This window comes from Macrosteles quadrilineatus, unplaced genomic scaffold, assembly GCF_028750875.1.
Source record: "Macrosteles quadrilineatus isolate MER2022 unplaced genomic scaffold, UCM_ALF_1.0 Scaffold_9__3_contigs__length_116548681, whole genome shotgun sequence".
Taxonomy (NCBI): domain Eukaryota; kingdom Metazoa; phylum Arthropoda; class Insecta; order Hemiptera; family Cicadellidae; genus Macrosteles; species Macrosteles quadrilineatus.
Window position 1 is genome coordinate 49,388,082 of NW_026542602.1, and position 24,632 is coordinate 49,412,713.

The following is a 24,632-nucleotide window of genomic DNA, read 5'->3' on the forward strand; positions in this document are numbered from 1 at the left end:
TAACCTAACTAACCAAACGATATATCGAATGAAAGAATCGAATGAAAATATCGAATCGAAAAACCAATCGAATGAGTGGAAAACTCAGTAAGAACATCTTAAATCAAAATAGTTGTTTGCTAGAACTATTCGAAGATTTGACATATAAATTGAAAATTCGTATTTTGACTCGTGGTTGGTATCAGTGATCAAATTATATTTTAGAGCATTGACTGGATGTCGACATAATTACCTTCTTGGTAAATGCATTTTTTAAGTAAACTAAAAGAAACAGTTATACACTTACCAGGAATAATAAAGGTGAAGCTCAATCCTACTTATGGCTTATTTTAATGAAGATTTCTTACGTACTATCAAGAAACTGGGAAGCACAATCATAACAAACTAGTGTACATGTTGCTCGAATTCGAGCAATTACAAAGTATTACAGGAGTTATTTCAGATTGAATAACAGTCATATTTACAATGAATTTAAAAGAGTCAACTCAAATATTACCGTTGTGTAACTCAGACCCTGTTTATCTTCGTTATTGATAAACCTAAAGCATTCCGGACGGTTCTCTCCTTCTCAAAATGCCTCGCTGTACAGGCAACACAGGTCATTAATAGAGGGCCAATTGAGAACGAAAAGTCGTTTTGGGGTAGTGTAAGGGCGCATTTGTAACCAAATAGTTGAAGTTGTCCAGGTTCATGTTCAGACTGTTAAGCTGATGAGTTAAGCCTATTACGCGCCACTGTTCTGTAGTTGCGGTCGTTATCACGATTGCGCCTCCTGTCTATGTTTCGTTGTCGTTGCGTCGGAGACATTTAAAAGAAATAAACAACAAATAATAAACAAATTATAGCTACACAAAACAACGATAAATACACAAATTTAAGATACAACCATACTAACACGATCCGTCTTGGGGGTTATGTTTACACAAACTCAAATAGTAAATAAAAGTACTCAATGTGTTTCATTGAATTGAAAAGTAAATAACAGCAATTAAATTATACAGCTGATCAAAATGTAAGCAATATGTTCTCCATAAGGATAACGTGGGAACATTCAAAGCCACTGGGGCAGAGCCCAAGGGACTTTTTCGAAAATGTAAGGCCAGTTTGCAAATCTACGCGACACGCTCTTTCCAATGAGACGTCAATGGATAAAATCGGTTAAGAAATGGCGGAGGAGTTCAACCGACAAAGTTTCATGTAGCGTATTAATTATATAGATAGTTTCTTGTCAAACATAGACAAGCTATAAGAATCAAAGGTTAAAGGGGAAAGTAAACAAACAATTAAAAATAAAAACAAGTAACGGCTGATTTATATAAATACAACTCTTTAAGGTTCGTGCTCTTTGGAGAGGGTTAGTGGAAAAACTGTTATTTTTGTGATAAGTTTCACATCATAGAAAAGTATAGACTTATTATAGGTGTGCAATTTACGGTTTATCAAAAGTCCGTGATCATTGTTAGCTTTTATTGACAACTTCACCTAAATTTATTAACACTGTACAACATTTAAGATCCTTGACAAAGAAATGTTCTTATAAACAATTTATTTCGGTTACGACACATTTATATAAACAGCTGATGCAATGCTTCCTACGATGATTTAATTTTGAAGTGAATATCTGCAAAAATACTTTTGGTCTTAATCTGAACAACACGTGTTTCCCCACGTCTCCCTTTAACATCAGAATGCGTCTGTTATGAAACTCTTTAACGGTATGTAACCCACCGACATGTCATATTAGTCGACCGTTATAAAACAGCCCCTCTATATATAAACGGACAAAAAGGAGGAAAATACTCATGTTTTGTTCATTATTTTATTCTTTGAAACTTCAGAAATGTTTCCGAAGATGTTTGCGTTTGTTAAAGAATGTTTTTAGGTAGGTAGTTGTTTAATCTATGGTAGTTATTTGTAAATTTTTTTAAATTTTATACTAAGCTTCGTTCAAATGAAAAATTTCACTTTATTACCTTATTTGTAACAGCAAACCTAAGCACTTATTAAAGTTAATGTTATTTAAGTAGAACATAATCTGTAAATTATAAGGGAATATTTTAGTAAAAATCCAACCAGCTAAATGGAAATTATTTCGCAGATTTGCGGCGATGATATTTATGTCTTTGATTATAAATAACCAACTTAATATTTCATAGGTGATTGACTACTAAGTTGAACTCATCATCTTGTTGGTTTTCGTTTTAATAAACAAGCAATTTAGAATTTGATAATTTATGACCTGCTGATGAACTATAAAGCTAATAATGAGCTATAAGTTAAATAAACTAATCCCTTAAGGCCTGGACGGAACGGTTTTAAAATTGTTCCTTTGGTGTTTCGAGGGGTCAAAAACACTGTCCAATTAGCAACGGGTTAGCACGATAATTCAAGGAAAGATCATCCTATTTTGATGAAATTTGGTACCATTTGGAGGGTAGGTCATGAGGCAATAAATGGGTTTCTCATATGTTACTTACAAAGTATAGTATTTTGTGTTTTCCCCCCAAACCAATAAAAAATCATTTTGTATAAAGCGTTGCTGTTCGCTCAATGGGTACATAGGAAAACCCTGAATAAACTTGAATAATAGGCTATTTATTTTATTTTATACTAGGCTCATTTTACTTAAAGCACTCTTTATTACTTTGCCTGTGGCATCAAACCTAGGTACTAGTTAAGACCAATGTTATTTGAATAAGGAATAAATCTGTCTTGTTAAAGGAAATACTTAGTAAAATACTATCAGTCAAGGAAATTTGCTTAGTCTGCAAGTTTGCTGCAGTGGGGTGTAATAATTTATCACTCTAGGTGTACATAGAGCCATGAGGTCTTAACTTTGTATCAGTGAAACAAGAATATTATTTAGTAACATATTTTTAATTTGAATAAAAATTCGTTTACCTAAGTAGGTAAGGAAACAAGTATAAACCCACATAAAAACCGAACTAAATCTCTACCAAAATTATCATACCACTTAGGTGCTTCTGCAACCCAATGGTACTATTTTCACATTTGCTGTCGGTGACGGTAGGCGGCAGCACAGTAGCTCTGTTTCTCTAATTGGCTGTCTCTGATTGGCTGGTGGGTAATTAAGCGGCCATTGCGCTGCTGATGTGTTTTCTCGTTGCGGGAAATGAGGCTTGAAATGAACGCGTTGCGCCAAAATTGCCGCGCAGTCCACGAGGGAAAGGTTTTCATGGGGGGAAAGGGGGGGGGGGGGGTGATGAAAAAATAATCCTTGTTCTAGACTCGTGGATCGCTGAAACCCGTTACAGGCTGAATTGGTTTTGACAGAATGATTGGTTACTAGTAACACAGGATCATGTGTTTTTTACATTATCTTTTTATAATCAGCTGATAAGTATATTAAAATGTATTGTTTATGTTTTTAGTTAAGTAGTGTAGGCCTATGTTTGTGATTTCACATTGTCCAATTTCATTATTTTTTTTAATTTTAGAGACAACCTAGATGGCTAAAGTAAACTAAATATAAGATAACTAAAACAAAACTAAAATAATTAAATCTTACAATTGAATTGTGAAAATTAAAATTATACTTACTTTTGTGCTGTGTCAAACATTATTTTCTATCTAGGGGTGTGTGTACAGCTGTGAAAAAGTAGCTTTAGTGTATTAAATTGTTTTTCCTATACCAATATAAAAAAATGATCTACTTATGGCCAATGTCGCAGTTAATAGAATCATAGAATTGTGAGTTATTTTGTGATAAATGCGTTTATATGTAACGAGCAAATAAATAGATATACAAATTTAAATGTGAGCTTTACAACGCACGTTTAAGCTACCACGAAAAGCTCAACAGTTTGTAGTCATAACCAAGATATAAACATTCTAATGTTAAGAGCCAGTTTAACACTGAATATGATAAAGCCATGATTTAAAACAAAAGTTAGGTGTAAAATATACAAAAATGAAAATATTTGATGATTTCTATTCAGTAATAATTAAGTTCTACAAGAGATGTTCATGTGTGCATAGTATTTTCTGCAAAAATGACAATTACAAAATTGCAATCAACGAATGAAGTATTTTTACATGGATATTAATCAATCAATGAAGTATTTTTACATAAATATCAATCAATGAAGTATTTTTACATGGATCTCAACCAAGGAATTAAGTATTTTTACATGGATATCAGTCCAGGAATGTAGCATTTTTACATGGACATCAATCAAGGAATTGAGTATTTTTACACGAATATTAATCAAGGAATGAAGTTGACTATTTTTTACATGGATACAGTTGGAAGAATATTCCTCGCCTACCACAGACGATCGCAACTTTCCATCCGTGAAAACACCTCTCAGATAGTAATTCAAAACCAAAGACCACCGAGCACCGCTTCATTAAGCGGTCACACACTGCTGCTCGAGCTCCTGTTTTAATTTTACCGGTCTTTGAGTCCGTGTTCACGCTTTTTAGAATGCTCGTACCAAAGATTAAGTAGTGGCATTGAGCCAGATTCGAACCATGAAGGTAGGGAAAGTGGGCCTCTTAAGTTATCAATCTCAATCACACGAATCACTCTGTCCGTCTAGGATTTGGATTACAGTAATTATGAAATAAAAAATTATAAAATTCTTTTATTTCTTTCTTCTTTACTTTCTTCTTCTGTAAAATTCTTTAAAAATATGGGTAAGGGGATTTTTAGATGATCACAAATATTAGAATATTGACTCCTCTACAAGGTTGGTGTATGGCAACGTCGCACAAGCCGGCCTGATGCCATAGTAGTAACACGTACACATAAACATTGTGCGGGAACTCCATTATGAATTAGTGCAACAGCTGTTTTAGTCGGCCGGGACCGTGTCGTGCCATCTCGGACAAGTGCTATCTCGGCCAAGTGCTATCTCGGCCAAATTCTCGGAACTAAGGGTGGTGAGTTAATCCCCTACCGCCGACTAGTGCTATCTTGTCCAAAAACTGTTCATTGATAGTCTTATATATTTTATTAAGTCAGTTCAACAATGTAATGTACAACAATAATGTAAATTAACGCTGTTGGCAAATAGGACTAAACAATAAAAACTACACAATGTGTAAAACTGAAACAACCATAAAATTCAGCATGAAATCTATTCTCTAGAATGTTTTGACTCGTTCTCAGTGACCTTACAGCCAAATTCCACATTACTAAAAAGGTTTGATTTTAAAACACAAACGAAGTCTGGAAATGCAAAATGCGGCATTTCGGCCTTGTCAATTTATTTACATATTTTAAACGATTACATAATATTTACATATTTACAAAATGATATTAACTATGTACAATATAGCCACATATGCTTTGTCATCATGTTTTCCGTGTCTTGTTTAATCCATTTTGATAAAGTAAGATACATTCCTCAAAAACTTTTTAACGTCCCCAGAAACCTCAAACTGCTATGTAGCAGCTCTTTCCTATGCGCGTGTCTATCAAAAATATACTTATTTCTCTTTACTCCTTCTAAATTCAAGCCCACTCTTGTCTTATGGTGTAATATTTGTATCACTCACTTTACGCACCTGTTTCTATAGTTACTAAGTATTTAGTCCGCTGTTTTCTGAAATTTTAAAATTTAGTTACTTTTTGATTTAAGTTCTTATTTCTTTTTAACTATCAAAGCTATATGAATGATATTTTTACAACAGATTGTTTATACTAAAGCAGATATTTGTGCATGGATATCGTAATAGGTTTAATAGCAGTTCATGAAAAAAACAAAACAAAAATTATATAGTAGTTTAAAAAAGGATTTAAATACGATGAAGCCATAATTTAGAACATTACTAGCTGTAACCCGCGGGCTTTGCTCCGTTTAACTTCTTAATTTTCAAGATTATCTCGTTCGCATGGCTCAATCACGTCCTGGTTGAAGTTTGTTCGCTACGCTCACTCACCTTTAGGTTGGAGCTCGTTCGCTACGCTCACTCACCTTTAGGTTGGAGCTCGTTCGCTACGCTCACCCACCTTTAGGTTGGAGCTCGTTCGCTGCGCTCACTTGCCTTCAGGTTAGCTCGTTCGCTACGCTAACTCGCCTCCAGGTTGAAGTTCGTTCGCTACGCTCACTCACCTTTTGGTTGCAAATTAGCTGTTGTCATAAATGTAAAAGAAATAATAGTGCTGCACCCTGTTGGTAATCCTTGTAACTTTAATGCTATTGAACATCATAGAACAGAACCAACTTGTTTAATTGAAACAGCTGTTAAGATTCAATAATTCCATTTCTCATAAGGTTAACATGGTAAACTCCAGAGCCACTGGGGCGGAGCCCGAAAGGATTTTTGAAATAAGAATATGCCTATATGTTAATCGGGAATGTGAGCTATCATCATGCCAAATTTCAGCCCAATCCGACCAGTATTTTTCGAGTTTACTTTTCCCATACATACACACATACAGCAACCACCTCTTTTTTATAATAGTATATAGATATAGATGAGTATGCAGAAAAAGTTAGTACTTTACTTGCTCTTTTAAACGAGATATCAAACAAAAAAATTGGTTCAGCAGTTAAAAAGTAATACTGTAAAATATTTTTAAACCCATATTTTTCCCAAAAAAAGCTCAAAAGACTTCAAAGAGTATGTAAAAATATTTTTTCGCTTACACAGTGGTTAATCTCTTCTAAGACTAAATAAACTCAAAAAAAGTATATGTGATAATTTTTTAAAGGATTTTGTTTTAATCACTAGTTTCAGTAGCATTATATACCCTCCTTTAAAAAATCTGAACTAATAGTTTCAGCAAGAAACAAAATTCAAAATAATACTTTAAAATTCTAAGAGCAAATTAGTAGATACTACAAAATCTATCATTTGTGAGATACTGTGTAACCGTTGTGAGATAAAGGAAGTTGGACAAACACAAAGAAATGTAAAATTAGATCCAAAGAAGACATCTCGCTTGAGTGGGGTATTAAAAGTGAGTGCAATTTAAATTTTTGTTTTCAATTAAATCATAAATGCTAGTCACATTATTTTTAACCACAAATCAGCACCTTTTCTAAACCGATCCAGGATGATCATAACAATTCAAATCCCCATCAGAAATTAAAATTAGAAAATTTAACAAATTGAGTGGTCAAATTATTGAACTGGGGCAGTTTATTTAATATGACAGTGATTGGCTGGACATGTCTCATCAATTTCGCTGAAGAAGAACATGACTATGTAAAATGAGCTAACGTAATTGTTATATTTGGTCATTTTAATTATAACACTGTATATTCTCCCCTGTCCTATTAAGAAACGTTCAGGAAACAGCCTAATCAGGCTATTATGTTGTATAAGAGACTCTTCGACCTGATAACTCTGTAACTGGAAATCGTAGATCGCTCACTCAAAACTGTTTTTATTCCTCTTTCTTAGACGAACAAAATGAGCCTTCGCATAATGCTCAAAGTCTTATGGTTCAATTTATGCAAATTGTAGTAGGACGCGGAATTTCTAGGAACAACCTAGAAAGATTCAAAATTGAAGACATGTCGTCTTCAAAATTGGCCAAGATAGCACCAATTAGTGTGTTTGATCAACTGTAAATATGCACTGGCCGAGATAGCACTCATTTCTTAGGAAATTAGGCTTTGGCCGAGATAGCACTTGGCCGAGATGGCACTACATCGGCCGGGACTGCGGTGTTGCCACTTTTGTCTCGCCACGGCCTTCTGGAGGAGGACATTATCATAAGCATCAACTGTGTACGACCTGTTAATATCAACTATGCCGGCAAGATCAGTGATGCCGTCACATTTTGCCGTTGATCAATTACATATATTAAGTGTACCGTGCTAGTTACCAATCGTATGCAGCTTGAATTAAATGGACAGGTCCTGCATCCTGTTCCCCCGCATAACCGTGGTTTTTGTGTTCGTTTGTGACGTGTGTATGTGTTATTCGTGTTTTAAGACTTATTACGACATCCTACAAATTTTAAGTCTTCCAGTTGACACAATATGCGTCAAAACTGACAGCCATACAGACGAATTGTGAATTAAACAATTAATTGATCAGAAAAGGGTAACTTAATCGTAGATAATCAATCCCTACACTTTATATACACTCAAATACATAACCACTTATTTCAATACGTGAAACGTCGCAGCAAATCTCGTGTGGAAACTTCCACAAATAAAAGTCCCGTGTATAAATATTTTTACATTTTCGTCCAAGGTTACATGATTATGACGTAACTCGCTGCTACACACGTGAAGGTGGGTCACGTGGGTTCGAGCCAGACACTGTGGGTTATTGTCAAATATGTATTTACGTAAGTCTCAGACGACACAGAACCGTCTCTTCCGATATGCGTGCAATAACTCACACGTTTTCCTCAATTGTAGGTTGTGCTTTTAATAATATGATATTAAGGTGATGTTTTGTAATTCCGTGCAACGCTGAGAACCCCTCTCTCACAAATTAAAATGGTGTTTTGATTGGTTCATTCAAATTGAATAAATTGCTACTAAATTTGATTACGTAAGCTATTTTAGATATTTTGAAATATGTGAATCTGCATTACCATTAGATAAATCTGAAATGTCCATTGCTAAAGCATATAGACCAGTGCGCTTCTTCGGTAAATAACGTGAATTGAATTATCCTTAGTTAAATCACGTTATTTTGAATCTTCCTTAGCTAAATAAAGCGGGTAAATCTAAATTCTTCTTCGCTAAACACCGTGAGTTTGCATTATGATACGCTAAATCACGTACTGTACCCATCGCTGTATAATATTATAGATCGATGACTGTACCTTGAAATGCTGAAATGTGTAAACTTGCTTACCCTTTGAAGATCGCTAAAACATTTTATAGAGCTGCACTGTCCTTTGCTAAAACATATAGAGATCTAAGCTATTATTTGCTAAAACATGTAAACTTCCATTATGCTTCAAAGTAAGATAATCTTCATTATCCTTCGCTAAAGCATTTGAATGGTTTCAGCCTTCACTAAAAAGTGTTTTCTGTCTTATTCTTTGCAATGGACAATGGTATCGCCAACATCACGTTTTATCAGTTCTTCAACAAGTTCAGTTTTAGTTCTATGTTTCAGAAACCTTGAAAGGTCATCCAAGTGGCATTTACAAAAACTTCAAGCAGATATGCAAGTAAATGCAATTTCTTAAACACTTCACGATTTTTCATTTGGGTTTTGTCAAAGGTCGTGATCGAGTCGTTTTTCGGTATCATATTTTAACCATTAAGCTCATAGTAACCATTCTGTTGCAAATTTGGAGAAATACCATCCAATCCATTCAGTTCACCAATAAAAATCCAAATCACGTATGAAGCTGTTTTGCAAATCGCAGCTGAGCAGCCAAATAGCGATAGACTGTAGTCACGACATTTTACTTGCAAAGCCACCCTCGGCGGGGTTCACACGGCGCGGGTGCGTAAATAACCGTTGACAGGCGGCTGAGGTGATGAGTACGAAGATGCAAGTCCGCCATCTTCGGCACCATTGGAATTGTAAATAGACTGACGGCATTGTTCGTTCGTGCGCTCGGAACGCTGTTAATCGCCCAATCGCGTGGAGTACCGTGTTGAACGCCGGGAGCCGGTAGCAACCACGCCGCACCAATCTTGTTCCTTCGGGACGGATATAAGTATCATGTATAAAAGTATTACCTATATGGATGGGATGACGTTTTATTTTGGTAATGTGGTCCGAATAAAATGTTGGATTAAATAGTTTGGCTATAGATGGTTCATCTATGGTGTGTTTCGTTTTGGTCCTTCGAACCGGATAGAATGTCACGTGAATTGTTTAACCTTATTTGTACTTTGGGCCAGTTAAAATTATGTTTACATAGTTTAACGATTCAAGTTGGATATAACGTCATGTAGATTAAATAATTACGATTCATATTGGTCCTTCGAGCCGGATAGCGCTTCATATATACAGATGGTTTAACGTTTCATATTTTTGTCATCGGTCCGAATAAAATGTCCGGTGATTGGATAGTTAAACTTTTCGTCATACTTGTCATACTTGGTCGGATTATTGTTACGTATAGCAAACAAAAACTTATACTTATAAATAACAAAAACAAATGATTCAATCAGCCGATATGTTTTAAAACTCCTGATTGAAGTACAACAGATGATTGTTAAGATATTTGGACAATGTAAAAGGAGTATTAACATTGTTTAAATGGAGTGGTCATACATTACGAAAAGATCTCATTTTTCTGTTATTATTAATTCCATTCAACAAATAAGGCATCAATGAAAACGACATAAAATTTTCTAATTTTTTGTCGCATGCAACTTTTTTGTGATATTTGGCATCAAATACTTTAAATGGACGCCATTTTGAAACGGTTGATGATTTTTAGTAACATTTTTAATTTTAACGAAAGTAGGTCTTAATAAGATAAACATTTTTGCGAAATCTCGATACTGTATCTCAACCCATTTAGGAATTATATTTTTTTGTAAAAAAACCACAAGACCAAGACCTACTAGCAATAAGTAGTAGTAAGTAAGTAGTAAGCAATAACGCTATATACATGGGTCTAGAGAGTTACGGGACACCCTGTATAGTTAGAATAACTATTTAAAATATATTATTAATTTATATGAATGTATTAAAGATTATCATTCGAAATATTTTGGAACTGCTGACAGGGACTGCAGTCGTATGATATTTACTAATCTAACATGTTTCGAGCATAATAAATTTCATACTATTCGTAAATTTCTTAGTTTTGATTGATCATTAAATTATTGGCGATAAAATTATTAAATATAATTTACTAGTGGATTGTAAGGACGTTATATAAGTATCTAAAAAGCTCAAATGTAAAACAAATTATTGTCATATTAAAATAAACTCTAAATAAAATGTTCTTTTCACAATATTTTGTTTAAGCCTCTTTTTTGCTTTTGACGATGTTATTTTAAATATATAATTTGAATCATTCCAGAGGTTTAACTTTGCAAAGGCAGCAAACATATAGGCCTATAATAATTTTATTGTTTGAGGAAAATTGTAAGTTAATCATTTTTAGATCACTTTAGTGAAAGCAGAATTTATCTAAATTATTTGTTGATCAGTAAACGAACTACACTCTTACACGCACTCCATCGACAGAATTTAAAGTAGAATACAAATGATAATACATTTTTAACCACATGTTTAATATAAACAAAGCCGATGTTTATCAATCCCAATCCATTGGAAGATATTTTTAATATTTTCTCATTTTTTCCCTGGGACAAAGACCTCTAATTTGACTTATTTGAGCCCTCTTCTATCATCCTGCGGGCTGTCAAACTATCATAATTTTCATAAAAAAAATCTTTTAGAATATATAAATGTAGTACCCACCCCTTAGCCACAAATGAGTATAGCAACGGCCATCTTTAACTGCTGTGGCCTTCGAAGTGGCAACGTCGCAAGTAGTGTTGTAACAGCTGTTTTGTTTGGAGGCATTTAATGGTACTTTTGGATATAAAAAATGAAAGCTTGGTTACTAGGCTATGAAAATATTGACCCATTTTTAAATATACTGAAATAGATTTTCAATTTATATTGTTTTGGTTTTCAATGTTATGTTTTAATTTCTATCTTTTAATAAATTTATGTTCTTACATTTAAATTGAAATGCATAATACGCGGATTAATGAGCTGGCGTCCCCTGTCAGCCATGTTATCTTATGGGGCGTAAGAAACTAAAAAACAACACTACTTGCGACGTTGCCATTGCCAAGTCTACTAGGCCGTGGCCAAAGCACGAAGTTAAGAGTGTTCTTTCTGCTATATGTGGTATGGTTATGGTTTTGGAAAATTAGTTAATCCATAATAATGATTTGTCTAGACAAACTAACATAAATTTGGCCACTCATGGTGTACTTGGGAATACTATACTGTACAGTGTACTATCTTTGTTTAGTCTGTTAGTCTGTTGGTGGCTGCAAACAATGTTTCTACTGAACTTGCTGCAGGAAAAGTACACTTCAACTCTTCAGAACTATCGCTTTAAAATCCAATTTTTAGTGTGACTTTTTTTCTAAAACAAAGCATTTGTATATTTTTACATGAACATGCTATGTATATTGGCTTTAGGTGGCATTGGCTAACACTACAGACGACGAAGACGAATCCAATCCCAATTCCCAATCAGCTGACTTGACTACACTGTTGGTGTTGATTGTAGATTTGTTTGTTTTATTCTCAGATGTACTGTCATAATACACCATAAATTTTGTGCTATTGATTATTTACAAACATTATTTTGATAGTGCAAACTATTGCGCACAATCGTTGACTTAATGATAACTAAATCATTTGCTGTTTCGTGATGTAAGTAGAAAAGTCCTGTAGTTTCCTTGTAGGTAGAACTAGAACATACTTTTAGAGGTTATTGTTTTGCTAATATCTTTACCGGCTGTAAACTATGTTAATGGTATCTAAGTGTCATTAGAGTTATCAAACTTATTCAACGATAAGGTGTAAGTTCCCTGAAATAATAATGTAAATATTACTATAAACACCTATTTTTCAATTTCAAAGTGAGTTTGAGGTTATGTCTTCATCAAACAACTTCTAACAAACCTATGAAAGTATGCATTTCCTGTATAGAAATATCTTTTTAAAACAGATCTATAACCCTTATTTAGTCAGCACTGTATCACAGTATATAACACTGAGAATCCAGCTTGTTAAATGTTCATGATTAATATACTACAGTAAGAACTGTAGGGTTAAGTTATAGCTAACTCTTTGCTGCGATTTAAGTAGGCCTAATCTATCACTGGTCCAGTAAAATTTAGCTTTGATCAACTATAAATTAACCTTATACCTTTAAAAATACTGATTAGGCTGCATAGAATGTTTAGTTGTAAGTAGTTCCCTTTTTACGATCCTTGCAACACGTTGAAATAGGGCTACTTTTTACTAGCCTACCCAATTTGTATGGTACATTTCTTAGTGACCAAAACTCTCGAATGAAATGTTTGTTATTTATTTTATGTGTTGTTAACTTAGGCAAAGTCGAATACCAAGAATTTGAGGTTGAATCAACTACGTGGCGCATGGGTAACAACTTAAGTCCTACCATTGCTTGTTTTTGATTTGGTTCATGGATCTGTCGCATTATATTAAGAGTAGGCTAGTCTATTAAAATAATCACAATATATTCTCAATTCATTCTAACTTACATTGTATGTAACTGATAGAATAGCCTATTCACAAGTCGGCTAGAACACTTGTTTCGATGCATGAACTTAATCTTGACTCGCTATTCACCGGTACCGCTTAGTTAGCCAAGTAGTACTTGACCAATTTTTTTGTCAAAATGTGTTTTTTTGTCTCCATGTTTTCAGTTTTGTTATTTAATACTTGTCCTTTGAGGTATATGGCAGCTTGAAGTTTTTGGCTATAATAAGTCGCTCTAACTACACGGGATCGTTTTGACAGTAGCACAGTAGGAGCTATAAACCTCACCTTTGCTTAATTTAACAATTCAGAGACTACTCCATAAAGACAAATTTGTTTGCTAGAATCACTTTGTTTTAAGACATTGACACACATACTCGTGACACCTAGCAAGGTTAACCAATTTCAGTTATCGAAACTTTGCTAATGCTCGTATCTGCGGCCTAATGCTTTCTGTTTAATTGAAAGCTTCCATTTATGATAAAAAATTTTATCTGTTTCAGGTTAGACGAGTTCCTTAAATGCTTTTAAACTATAAAGCAGCAGCAATTGCAACGGTTCCTCTTGCAGTTATACTTACAACCATGACGTACAGACAGTCGAGTCAGCAGCGCAATCATTCCAGGATATCTTGCGACCTCTGTGAGATGGAAGACAATCAGATGGCAACAATGCGACAGATGTTCCGGCCTCGTGGTGCTTTGGCTAGAGCTCTGTACAGCAAACAGCTGATGGATTGTCGGTTGGAACGTATGGACCGCTCCAAGGTAAGAACAATTTTTATTCCTTTGGCTTTACCTATTTATAGTAAGTGCTGTGCGTACTACTCCATTGCAATTTGTATTAGCCTACTCTATTTATAATGTGTGTGGATGCTTTGTCTTATTTTTAAAGATTTGAGAACAGGCTACTCAGATCAAGTGTTGGCCTACGTTATTCATTTTTTTAGCGCGGTAAACCGCGATAACGATACATATTGGCAAAATTTTTATTCTGAAGTACCTACCAATGTAGTTTTATACCTGCTAAACATACTATGGTAGTATTATATTGTTGAATTGCAATTACTTCTACCCAAGAAAGACACACACGACAATATTTTACTCAGTGTTTTTAATGCATACAGTAGGCCTATTAGATTCCGGATAAGTCCGGCCTTAGTCCTTGAAATGCTGAGAGCCAAGCCAGTCTAAGGGTAAAAACACAGTGGAGCCGGGCAGGTCGCATACTCGCATATACGCTGGTCCCCGCATTACGGCTGGTTACCTGGAGGGTAGCTGGGACATACACACAGTGGTGCTCAATACAGTCGCTTGTCAGCTGCCGATAGGATAGGATAAACTTATGTTTGAATCCTAGTTCATTTGCTGTTTCATTCTACAGATCGTTGAGTACGTGACGGTTGAGGTGGTCCCGGATAGGTTTGGTTCAACAAAGGAGCACGGATAAAAACTTCTGATATTAAATTTTCTACGTCCATTATTTTATATTTTATTTCATGTAGGTAAAGAAAACAACAACCAAATAAATCAACTAAAACAAACAACACTCCGTATACAAAGAATGCGCAGGGAAAGATCCTGCGTGGAACTTGCAAACTCGAGAACACGTAGCTGTCAAGTTCTGCTATTTGCGCATGCCCCAGTCGAGCCTTCCCCGCTTGCAGCTCCCAAACAATCGACTTGGCAATTCTTCTAGCTTGCCGCCTAGCTTACTGCTACCATGTCGGCTACCTGCTAGGCGCGACTGTGTGCGTACCCATAACAACACGTGCTTTAATTCTACATCGCAGTAAGCGACCGGCCAGGCTACCAGCTTCCTGCCCTGCTTCACTGTGTTTTTACCCTAAGAGATGTAGGCTAGTTTTAATTCGCCTAATTGTGCTGTCGACAGTGCTAGACTTTAATTTAGGCCAATGGCCTCGGCCTACTCAAAGTTACATAGGGTAACTAAGAACTCTTATCCATGTTTATGATATTTCACCATCGTGCTTCATTCTCATGTTAGGCTTAATAATTCTAATTCATATTACCTATTGAGTTGCGCCATAAAAAATTGGTTACTTATATTTTTCATCCCCCGCTGTCATATTGAAACATTACAAGCCATCGAGGGTATTTAAATATGGGTCTCAATTTAAGTCTGTAGGTGAACAGTCCAATCCAAATAGATATTTACCTCCGTTATCAAAGTCCGGGTGGTTCTGGGACATCTATCAGCTTTCCTCTTCGACCATTGGAGTTCCTCCGCTAGGAAATAGTTAGAAAACCATCCCTAGAATTTGCTACTTCTGTGGCATATAAAACCAGAACCGCTGACCTATGCAGTTTAGTTTTTACTCAGTTGAATCTTAGGCTATTGTAGTTTTTCTTTCAAGTCTCTTCCCTCCTTAGGGAGGCATTAACGCATCAGCAAAAGTAGTTTTGTATTCATTTGGCACTTTCTGGGTATCAGATTCTTTTAGTTCTTTAGTACCCTTGCTTAAAATAGCCTACACACTCATATTAACATATACGCTACAATACCGATGATGAGTGCGGGCATCGTTGATCCCTTTTGGTAAGGTGCCACTCTGAACTAGCCAATATTTAATGTCAAAAGATATAGTTGAATGTAAACATAATACAAGGTAGGTACGGACTGCGGAATTGCTTGAAGCTTTCCAATTACTGATTTATTTTCTGAGGTTGTATAGCAAAGCAGTTATTATAGCTTATGGGTAAAAAGCCACAAACCCCGTTGTACCATACACCTTACACTTGCTAGCCCTGCGACTGTCATAGTTTAAAATAATAATAATACCTTTGTAAAATTATCTAAAAATGTTAACTTATATAGGATTTTAAATGATTTTCATGTATCTGTTTCCTGTCCACAGTACATTGAATACATTTTCTGGAATTGAAATTAATACATGCAAATTCAAAATGTACATGTTACCCTAAATTTACACCAGTTATGCTATATCTACAAATTAAGAAAACATCCTATAGGCAAGCATGTTTCTTGAAAACCTCTTTGTCTCAGCTCATGTGCTGTCACAGGGAAAATCTATGCATACTGTTAAATATATTTTCCTGTATATGTGCAGAACCCCTTTATAAATTAAAATAGGCTAACAAATAAGCACAAAAACATGGGTGTTATGGGTTGCCATTCTGGTGACGAAATAACCAACGAAATATAAACAGAAAATCAAAACAAATAAGAGAAATTCTAATCACATGTTTTATTTACAGTGGGGATGAAAATATATAAGTCTGTGCATTACATATTTTTGGTTGAGTTTTTGACCACTGGACGACCTCTGCGGTACCTATCTATTAAAAAATTTTACCATTAGCCTATATATTTTGTTTGATTCAAAATTATTATTTCCTAAACTCATTATAATCTGGTGATGTTTTACACAGTGTAAGGTGGCTTACTCCACAGATAATTGACTAGCACATGTTGAAAAGGTTATGATATTCGGCTGATAGTCTGTATATTCCAGATACGTTTCAGCATCAAGTCTCATTGTATGCTAATAAGACACGACTCCATCAAAGCATCCTTAATTACAAAAACAGCCTCCTTCAACTTCTCTTTGCTTGTAAAGATACATTCGTAGATTCGTACATGCATAATGTGCGTTTTTTTCCGATATAGATTTTATAGCTTAATGTTAAGATTTAACCTGTAATGTGTAAATGTAAAATGTCAAATTACTAAGCAGCTGAGAGAATATAGAGCTTGTGAAAGTAGTTTGGTAAGTTAGTTCATGTGACGATTCAAAACTTGACTTAGGTGTGTTTGATTGTTGGGAATTTAATCAACTTTATATTCCTCCCAATAGAAACAGCTGATTTTAGTCAATTATAAATTCGTCATTCCTTGAACACTATATCCTTGAACATTTAACTTCAAATGAACATTCTAATTTTTCTCTCATTAAAATCCTAATCCGTTTATGTATTAGGTAATTACTAAAGTTAATTAATTTTATTTTACAATTCAAGGCTAAAGATTTGATTTTTGATTGTAGATTGACATAGTTCTTGCAGATATATTTTTTTCTAATCGTATGCCAGACTTTTTCATTGGTTGGGGTATCCTCAGTGTTTGTCTATTCTAAGATATTTTTACTTGGGTGTTATTTTAAAAGACTCTTACTTTTTTTACATTGAAGCCAGCGGCATATTTATAGGAGAGACAGTATACAGTGTATTCAATATTCAAGTAAAAAACTTATGGAAAGCGGTCCAAACCCATGAGTTGTGGAAAAGCTGGGAATCGAGTCCGTCCCTCCTGCCCCGAAGTCCGAGACACTATACTGTACAATTATTAAGGTTTTAACCTTGAAAAATCCTGAATCTCAACGTTTCAACTTTCATAGTATGAGGCGAAAAAACACATTTACGAAAACAATGAAATTGTAAAAAACTCCAACTGAATTGTATGCTATATTTTCTATCAGAATTGGAATTATTATGTCTCGCTCGTATATTGTTACTTGACATTCATACAGAATAACCGTACATGTAATTCTCTCGCAATATTCCTAGGCTGCAGTTTTATAGTGCACTAAAGTTGTTTGGTATACGGCCATCAATACAGTTGCAACTACTTTGGAATTAAATTGTACTGAGATATAAAACGTCCCTGAAGTGTCATCTCGTAGGGGTGAAGACCTCGAGGGCTGGACGGAGACGTTATTTTTATTGTGGCGTTTTTTCTGAAACAAAATATACTCAACGTTTCATGAGAATAGAAATATTCGGTTTTGATAAATTTAGTTACAAAAACGTTCTATGTGCGGAGAATAAAAACATGTCCTATTTATCAGTTGGTTTAAAGTAAAAATTTCAACTAGGCTAGTTAATATTTATTCTAAATAATCTTTTTGTTTTTTGTGTAGGATTATATTTTGAAAAGCTCAAGATTTTTAAAATGTTTTTAAAAGTCCTTTTAGGTGGTGTTGAGTTCAATATGGTTATGAGAGATTGTTTAAAAATTCTATTTTGATAGATTGATGTAAGGTATTATTTTGTATTCTGGAAAAAGAGATGCAGAAAATAAATTATACTAGGCTATATAGTTTCAGAATTGGGATTAAGATTGATTTTCTGCAGTGTCTATTTTTTTATTTATTCATAGAACTAATGAATATTGAACGCAGTTCACTAATCTAGTTTTGTACCTCAATCACTTGCCTTATACAAGTAGTTCATGAAAGTAGGTAGTATTTTTGATCAAATTAAATGTATTCACGTGTTGTGCGTAAACCAACTTATAAATTGTGTCAAACTAAAAGGCATTAACCAATAAAACAATTTTTATCAAATAATATTCTTGCTGACCTTTTAAAGTATGTGGTAGCCAAAGTTATACAAAATTGTATAACTTAATTTAATTACCTAACTTTCCTGATTTCTCTATGTAATAAATATGACCACTTAAAATCAAAACTGTCACATTTAATTATTTAATCTTAAACAATAGGCTATATAAAAGGTATAAACATTCTAATGTCTCAAGTTGAAAAAGAATTCAAACAACCTTCCATAATTTAATAAATTTCAAATTTCAGTAAAACTCGCCGGACGCCCTGTTTTATAATTCCATTTTCCCCGTGTATTACGGACGTGTCATATATAAAGAATGTTTTTCCACATACTCCGTGTATGAAGAGAAGAATGGTAGAGTGTTGATTGGAAGAGAGGTGGGACGCTGGGAAAATGTGAAAATGAGTTTTCTCCCGTGGTTTACATAAAGGCGAGATAGTGCGCGCTTTGTCGGCCACCACCAGATAAATCAAATTTTCTCCTCCGAACCTCCCCCCGCTTCACACCCCTCGCTCCTCTCACAAACTACCCTGGCAAATAAATTCCTGGCTAACACGGTTGTTGTGCAAAGTATTATTTCGGTGATTGAACTGTGTACAAAGGAAATTGAACAGCCGTGAAAATAATGTCTTTGAGAAACAATCTGCCTGTTTTTTACACAAAATACAATAGCCGCTGCAAACCTGCATGGTAAATTTTTCTCTGTAGATGCTATGTGTTCATCAATACTTTAGTATACTAAATTATTCCTTTTTTTAAGTTTTACAAAATGGTTTGAAAAGAAATTGCAAAATTATAGGCCTATAACTTGATCAGTAAACATGGGGGAAAAACAACTTTCATCCAAACCCCCCCCCCCTTAAACCCCTTTCCCATAGTCCGATCATGGATGGTTTGCTAAGACATAGGTTTACTGAGTTTGTTTGTCCCAAATTTATCAAAATTTGATAATTTTCATTTGAACTTTCATATTTGAACTTTTTGGGTGTTTTGGACGGAAAAAGTAAATCAGTCCCAGACCGAGGTTTACCACGAGACCTATGGTGATAGCTTATTCCCTGTGTGGGAAATTCAAAGAAATGGTTGTTGTGTACAGTGTACTAACCCATACTATTTAAAAACTAACCTTCTCTAACGTCTTGTGTGAATAATCATAAATAATTGTTTCTAAAATCGTCTCATTTGATTGCTAAAATTTTAAATAATGCAATATTCACTGGCTCTTGGGAAGCAAGCTGGATAACCCCCACGGCCAAAAACACTGTTGGTGAAATTTATATTATAGTATCTGTAAGAACGAAGGCCAAAAACACCGTTGGTGAAATTTATATTATAGTATCTGTAAGAACGAAGGCCAAAAACACTGTTGGTGAAATTTATATTATAGTATCTGTAAGAACGAAGGCCAAAAACACCGTTGGTGAAATTTATATTATAGTATCTGTAAGAACGAAGGCCAAAAACACCATAGGTGAAATTTATATTATAGTATCCGTAAGAACAATAACTCTATTAAAAGTAATTCGATTTTAATGAAATTGTATAAACCTGTAAACCTAATTTTTTGACAAACTCACAACCTATCATGATTGGATTACAGGAACAGGGTTTTATGGGTAATAATTTATTTTTCCAATTCTAATCCCCAAAACTTTTGCAACTTTTTTTTCCAAAAAAAAACAAACTTTTTTTACATTAAAGCGGTGTACCTACTATATTGCAAAGAAAATTTTAAAAAACCTTAAATTTAAAATTGTCATTTTTTAAATGGAAAATAAATAAATTGTTGTTTAGGGATATAGTCTCAATAAAATTTAGCTAATTTGTTTATTTCTTAAAAATCTGTTATTATTTCTAAAAAACATCCTTTTTTACCAGCAAACCCTAAGTAGCCTACTCATAAAAACTTAAGCTATTTTAGTAGGAAAACAAATCTGACAGTTTTAAGAGGGAATTTTAGGGAACAACGAACAAGGTAGATTGAAATTAATCCGCTTTGTCTGCAGGTTTGCTGCGCTTGAAATTTTAATTTATGACTAGAAAGTCTGAGACAAAGCCAATATAAAAGTGAAGCGTTGGGTAGTAAACTGGCCTGTTTAATGTGATACAATATAGAGCGAAGCTTCTCTGTTTATAACAGGAACTGAGCTTTAATATGTACCAACCCTTCTCATATAGCATGAGGGATGAAAACAGGGAAATTGTGCTCTGCTGCCATGTGATATATGAGTTGGTAATGAATTTGGCTCTTGGAGAAAATGTTGTATTTGTTTTACGTGTGTTTACATTGTAATGTAAATTGAATTGAGTATTTCAATTTTGTAAAATATTATGTAGTTGTGTTAAGTGTGGAATATAAAGAAATGTTATTGTATCCTTGCATTATAACCCCAAAATATTACACGTTTAGGTAACAACTTTTAAACAAGAATATATGATGGTAAAACTTTTAATTTTTGCATTCAGAAGTTTTACAAATTTTTTTTGTATCACATTTAGGAGCTTTTAGCTCAAAAGATAAACAATCTGCCTTGTTTTCAATGGGAATACTTTAGTTTTTCTATTAGAAGTTCTGATAAATTATGTTTTAGGCTACTAAATCAGTAGGACAACTAAATAACGAAAACGTATGCAATGCACTATATACTGAATGTATTTTGTGGACAAATATTCAATTTTGTAATGTTAGGAAATAAAATTATTTAATATTTTTGAAATTAAAGATTAATAAATTTAATTGTACCAATATTGCTGCTAGTGGTTGGAATACATTCGAAATTCTATAGAAACGTTTAACAAAATTAGTAGGCTATTGCATACATCGACAAAACACTGTTGTTTTTTTATGAAAAAGTATTGTTTACACTTTGCCAGCCATTGGTTGCCAGTCATTTTATACTGCACTACAAAAACCCAGTCTTACCTAAATAATTGAATACCTGGATTTTAACACCTACTGTAATGCAAATAATAGACCTGAGGAATATTAAACATATAGAGGATTTCATTAGATTTCACAACGTTTTAAGGCCTGGAATCTGATCCCGTCTTCCGGTTAGAAATACCTAAAACATAGCAGAATTAGTACACAAACTTGGTAAAAATAAATCAACCGAAATTATTTAATTATTGCAATTTTTAATTTTCCATCTTAATCACAATGAGTTGAGGCTACTAATATTGCTATTATTTAGTAGTTTTCCTACAGTTACCTAACAATGTACATGTTGTCTCACTGATTTGAGAAAGCAAAGTGGCCAATTCGCTCATCAGTGAGACAATGTTAACATTGTCTCACTCTAATTACTTTGTCTCACTCCAGATTTGCAACGTGAAGGCACGAAATATTGAGCGCGTAACATGCAGGAAACGTCGTATGCGCGCGAAATACGTTGGCAGCACTGGCTGTAAATCAGCTGGTCAGCTGTTGTACTGTTGTATTTGTCACTTCACATTAAATGTTATATTAAAAGTTCACTTCTGTGTACAAATAGGTTATGTTTCTTCACCAATTTATTTGTTTTATGGTAACTGTAGGAAAAGTATAATGTGCAACTCGAGTTCAAAGTACAATTGCCTCACTCGAGAAACCATTCCTCACTCGCCTACGGCTCGTGAGTAAGGATTTCTCTCGAGTGAGTCAATTGCTCACTTTTCTCACTAGTTGCACAAATAACTATTTTCTCCCCTGAGAATGGTATCAGATTCCATATCACGAAACGCTGTGAAATATTACTATTTTACATTTTTTTATTGCAAATGTCTGCAATCATTTATTAATCAACATAAAATCACAGCAAACATGAACTTAAAACAAAGAATCTAAGACAAATACCGTATTGATTAGGCTACTCCTCATCTTTTACCTTGAAAACATAAATATTTTAACAAAATACCAAGTATTAAATCCACGAACATAGGCGTACGGTCAAATGAAACGCGCCAACAGCTGATTGTACCGACCGCGTTGCTCCCGCCATCGTATTGTTGCCCGCTATGATGACGCAATTAACGGACATTGAGGTCGCTGTCAGAAGGGTGACTGGTTAATTACAAGTACAACTGTGGCTTTGGTAATTAAGTGTTTGTGGCTATTGATAAACTCGATCGCTCCCAGGCCCTGACTCTGCGTTTTGAACTGTTCAGAAGTTCAGTGCGAGACAGGCGAATGTAACGGGTAATGGGCTCTCGCTGTTAGAACTGTTGTAGTTTAGGAAGTTTATTTAAAGCTAGTTTTCAGTTACTGAAGAACATACATGAGCCGTGTGGATTTAATTTATTTTGATTTGAAATACTCGAGATGTTAAGATAAACATGCACAAGTTTCTGTATTGGCTGAACGTTAAAAATGACTGGTTAAGCTATATTATTGTCTTTAGATGCTGGAAACGTTTAATTCATACGGACATAACTAAAAAAATGCTTAATTGTATCATTCTCTCATGATGTGTGACTATCGAAATTACACGTAATCTTTTAGTATATCTTACTGTGATAATTGATAGGGGCGAATGAGATGGGATATACTGTAAAATACAGACAAAAACAAATAAATTACAATAGGAAGACCGTTCAGTTAGCATAATTAAAATGGTTATTATAAAACAACTGCATTTAACCTCTAACTGAACACTTCACTGTACATCACTACTGTCTGTGTAAGATATGTAACACAAGTGTGTAGTATTGTAAGGGAAGATCTCACCAGGGAGGTACATAGTGTGACAGAGTTGATTGTCATTGATGGATGACTGGGGTGAAACAACACAGACTGTGTCTTACCTCTAACTGAACACTTCACTGTACACCACTGTCTGTGTAAGATATGTAACACAAGTGTGTAGTATTGTAAGGGAAAGATCTCACCAGGGAGGTACATAGTGTGACAGAGTTGATTGTCATTGATGGATGACTGGGGTGAAACAACACAGACTGTGTCTTACCTCTAACTGAACACTTCACTGTACACCACTGTCTGTGTAAGATATGTAACACAAGTGTGTAGTATTGTAAGGGAAAGATCTCACCAGGGAGGTACATAGTGTGACAGAGTTGATTGTCATTGATGTATGACTGGGGTGAAACAACACAGACTGTGTCTTACCTCTAACTGAACACTTCACTGTACACTACTGTCTGTGTAAGATATGTAACACAACTGTGTAGTATTGTAAGGGAAGATCTCACCAGGGAGGTACATAGTGTGACAGAGTTGATTGTCATTGATGGATGACTGGGGTGAAACAACACAGACTGTGTCTTACCTCTAACTGAACACTTCACTGTACACTACTGTCTGTGTAAGATATGTAACACAACTGTGTAGTATTGTAAGGGAAGATCTCACCAGGGAGGTACATAGTGTGACAGAGTTGATTGTCATTGATGGATGACTGGGGTGAAACAACACAGACTGTGTCTTACCAACTGAACACTTCACTGTACACCACTGTCTGTGTAAGATATGTAACACAAGTGTGTAGTATTGTAAGGAAAGATCTCACCAGGGAGGTACATAGTGTGACAGAGTTGATTGTCATTGATGTATGACTGGGGTGAAACAACACAGACTGTGTCTTACCTCTAACTGAACACTTCACTGTACATCACTACTGTCTGTGTAGATATGTAACACAACTGTGTAGTATTGTAAGGGAAGATCTCACCAGGGAGGTACATAGTGTGACAGAGTTGATTGTCATTGATGGATGACTGGGGTGAAACAACACAGACTGTGTCTTACCTCTAACTGAACACTTCCCTGTACATCACTACTGTCTGTGTAAGATATGTAACACAAGTGTGTAGTATTGTAAGGGAAGATCTCACCAGGGTGGTACATAGTGTGACAGAGTTGATTGTCATTGATGGATGACTGGGGTGAAACAACACAGACTGTGTCTTACCTCTAACTGAACACTTCACTGTACATCACTACTGTCTGTGTAAGATATGTAACACAAGTATGTAGTATTGTAAGGGAAGATCTCACCAGGGAGGTACATAGTGTGACAGAGTTGATTGTCATTGATGGATGACTGGGGTGAAACAACACAGACTATGTCTTACCTCTAACTGAACACTTCACTGTACATCACTACTGTCTGTGTAAGATATGTAACACAAGTGCGTAGT

At 34.8% G+C, this 24,632-nt stretch overlaps 1 protein-coding gene across 1 annotated transcript in view; it reads left to right on the forward strand.

Annotated features, from left to right (window-relative positions):
* Positions 1–12,361: 12,361 nt before the first annotated feature.
* Positions 12,362–24,632, forward strand: part of LOC129003427 (protein-L-histidine N-pros-methyltransferase-like) — a 114,687-nt gene continuing 102,416 nt past the window's right edge. Inside the window, exons 1-2 of the mRNA XM_054431719.1 lie at positions 12,362–12,464; positions 13,674–13,937. Coding sequence (XP_054287694.1) covers positions 13,692–13,937 — 246 coding nt within the window. The 5' untranslated portion in view covers positions 12,362–12,464; positions 13,674–13,691. The remainder of the gene's footprint in view (positions 12,465–13,673; positions 13,938–24,632) is intronic.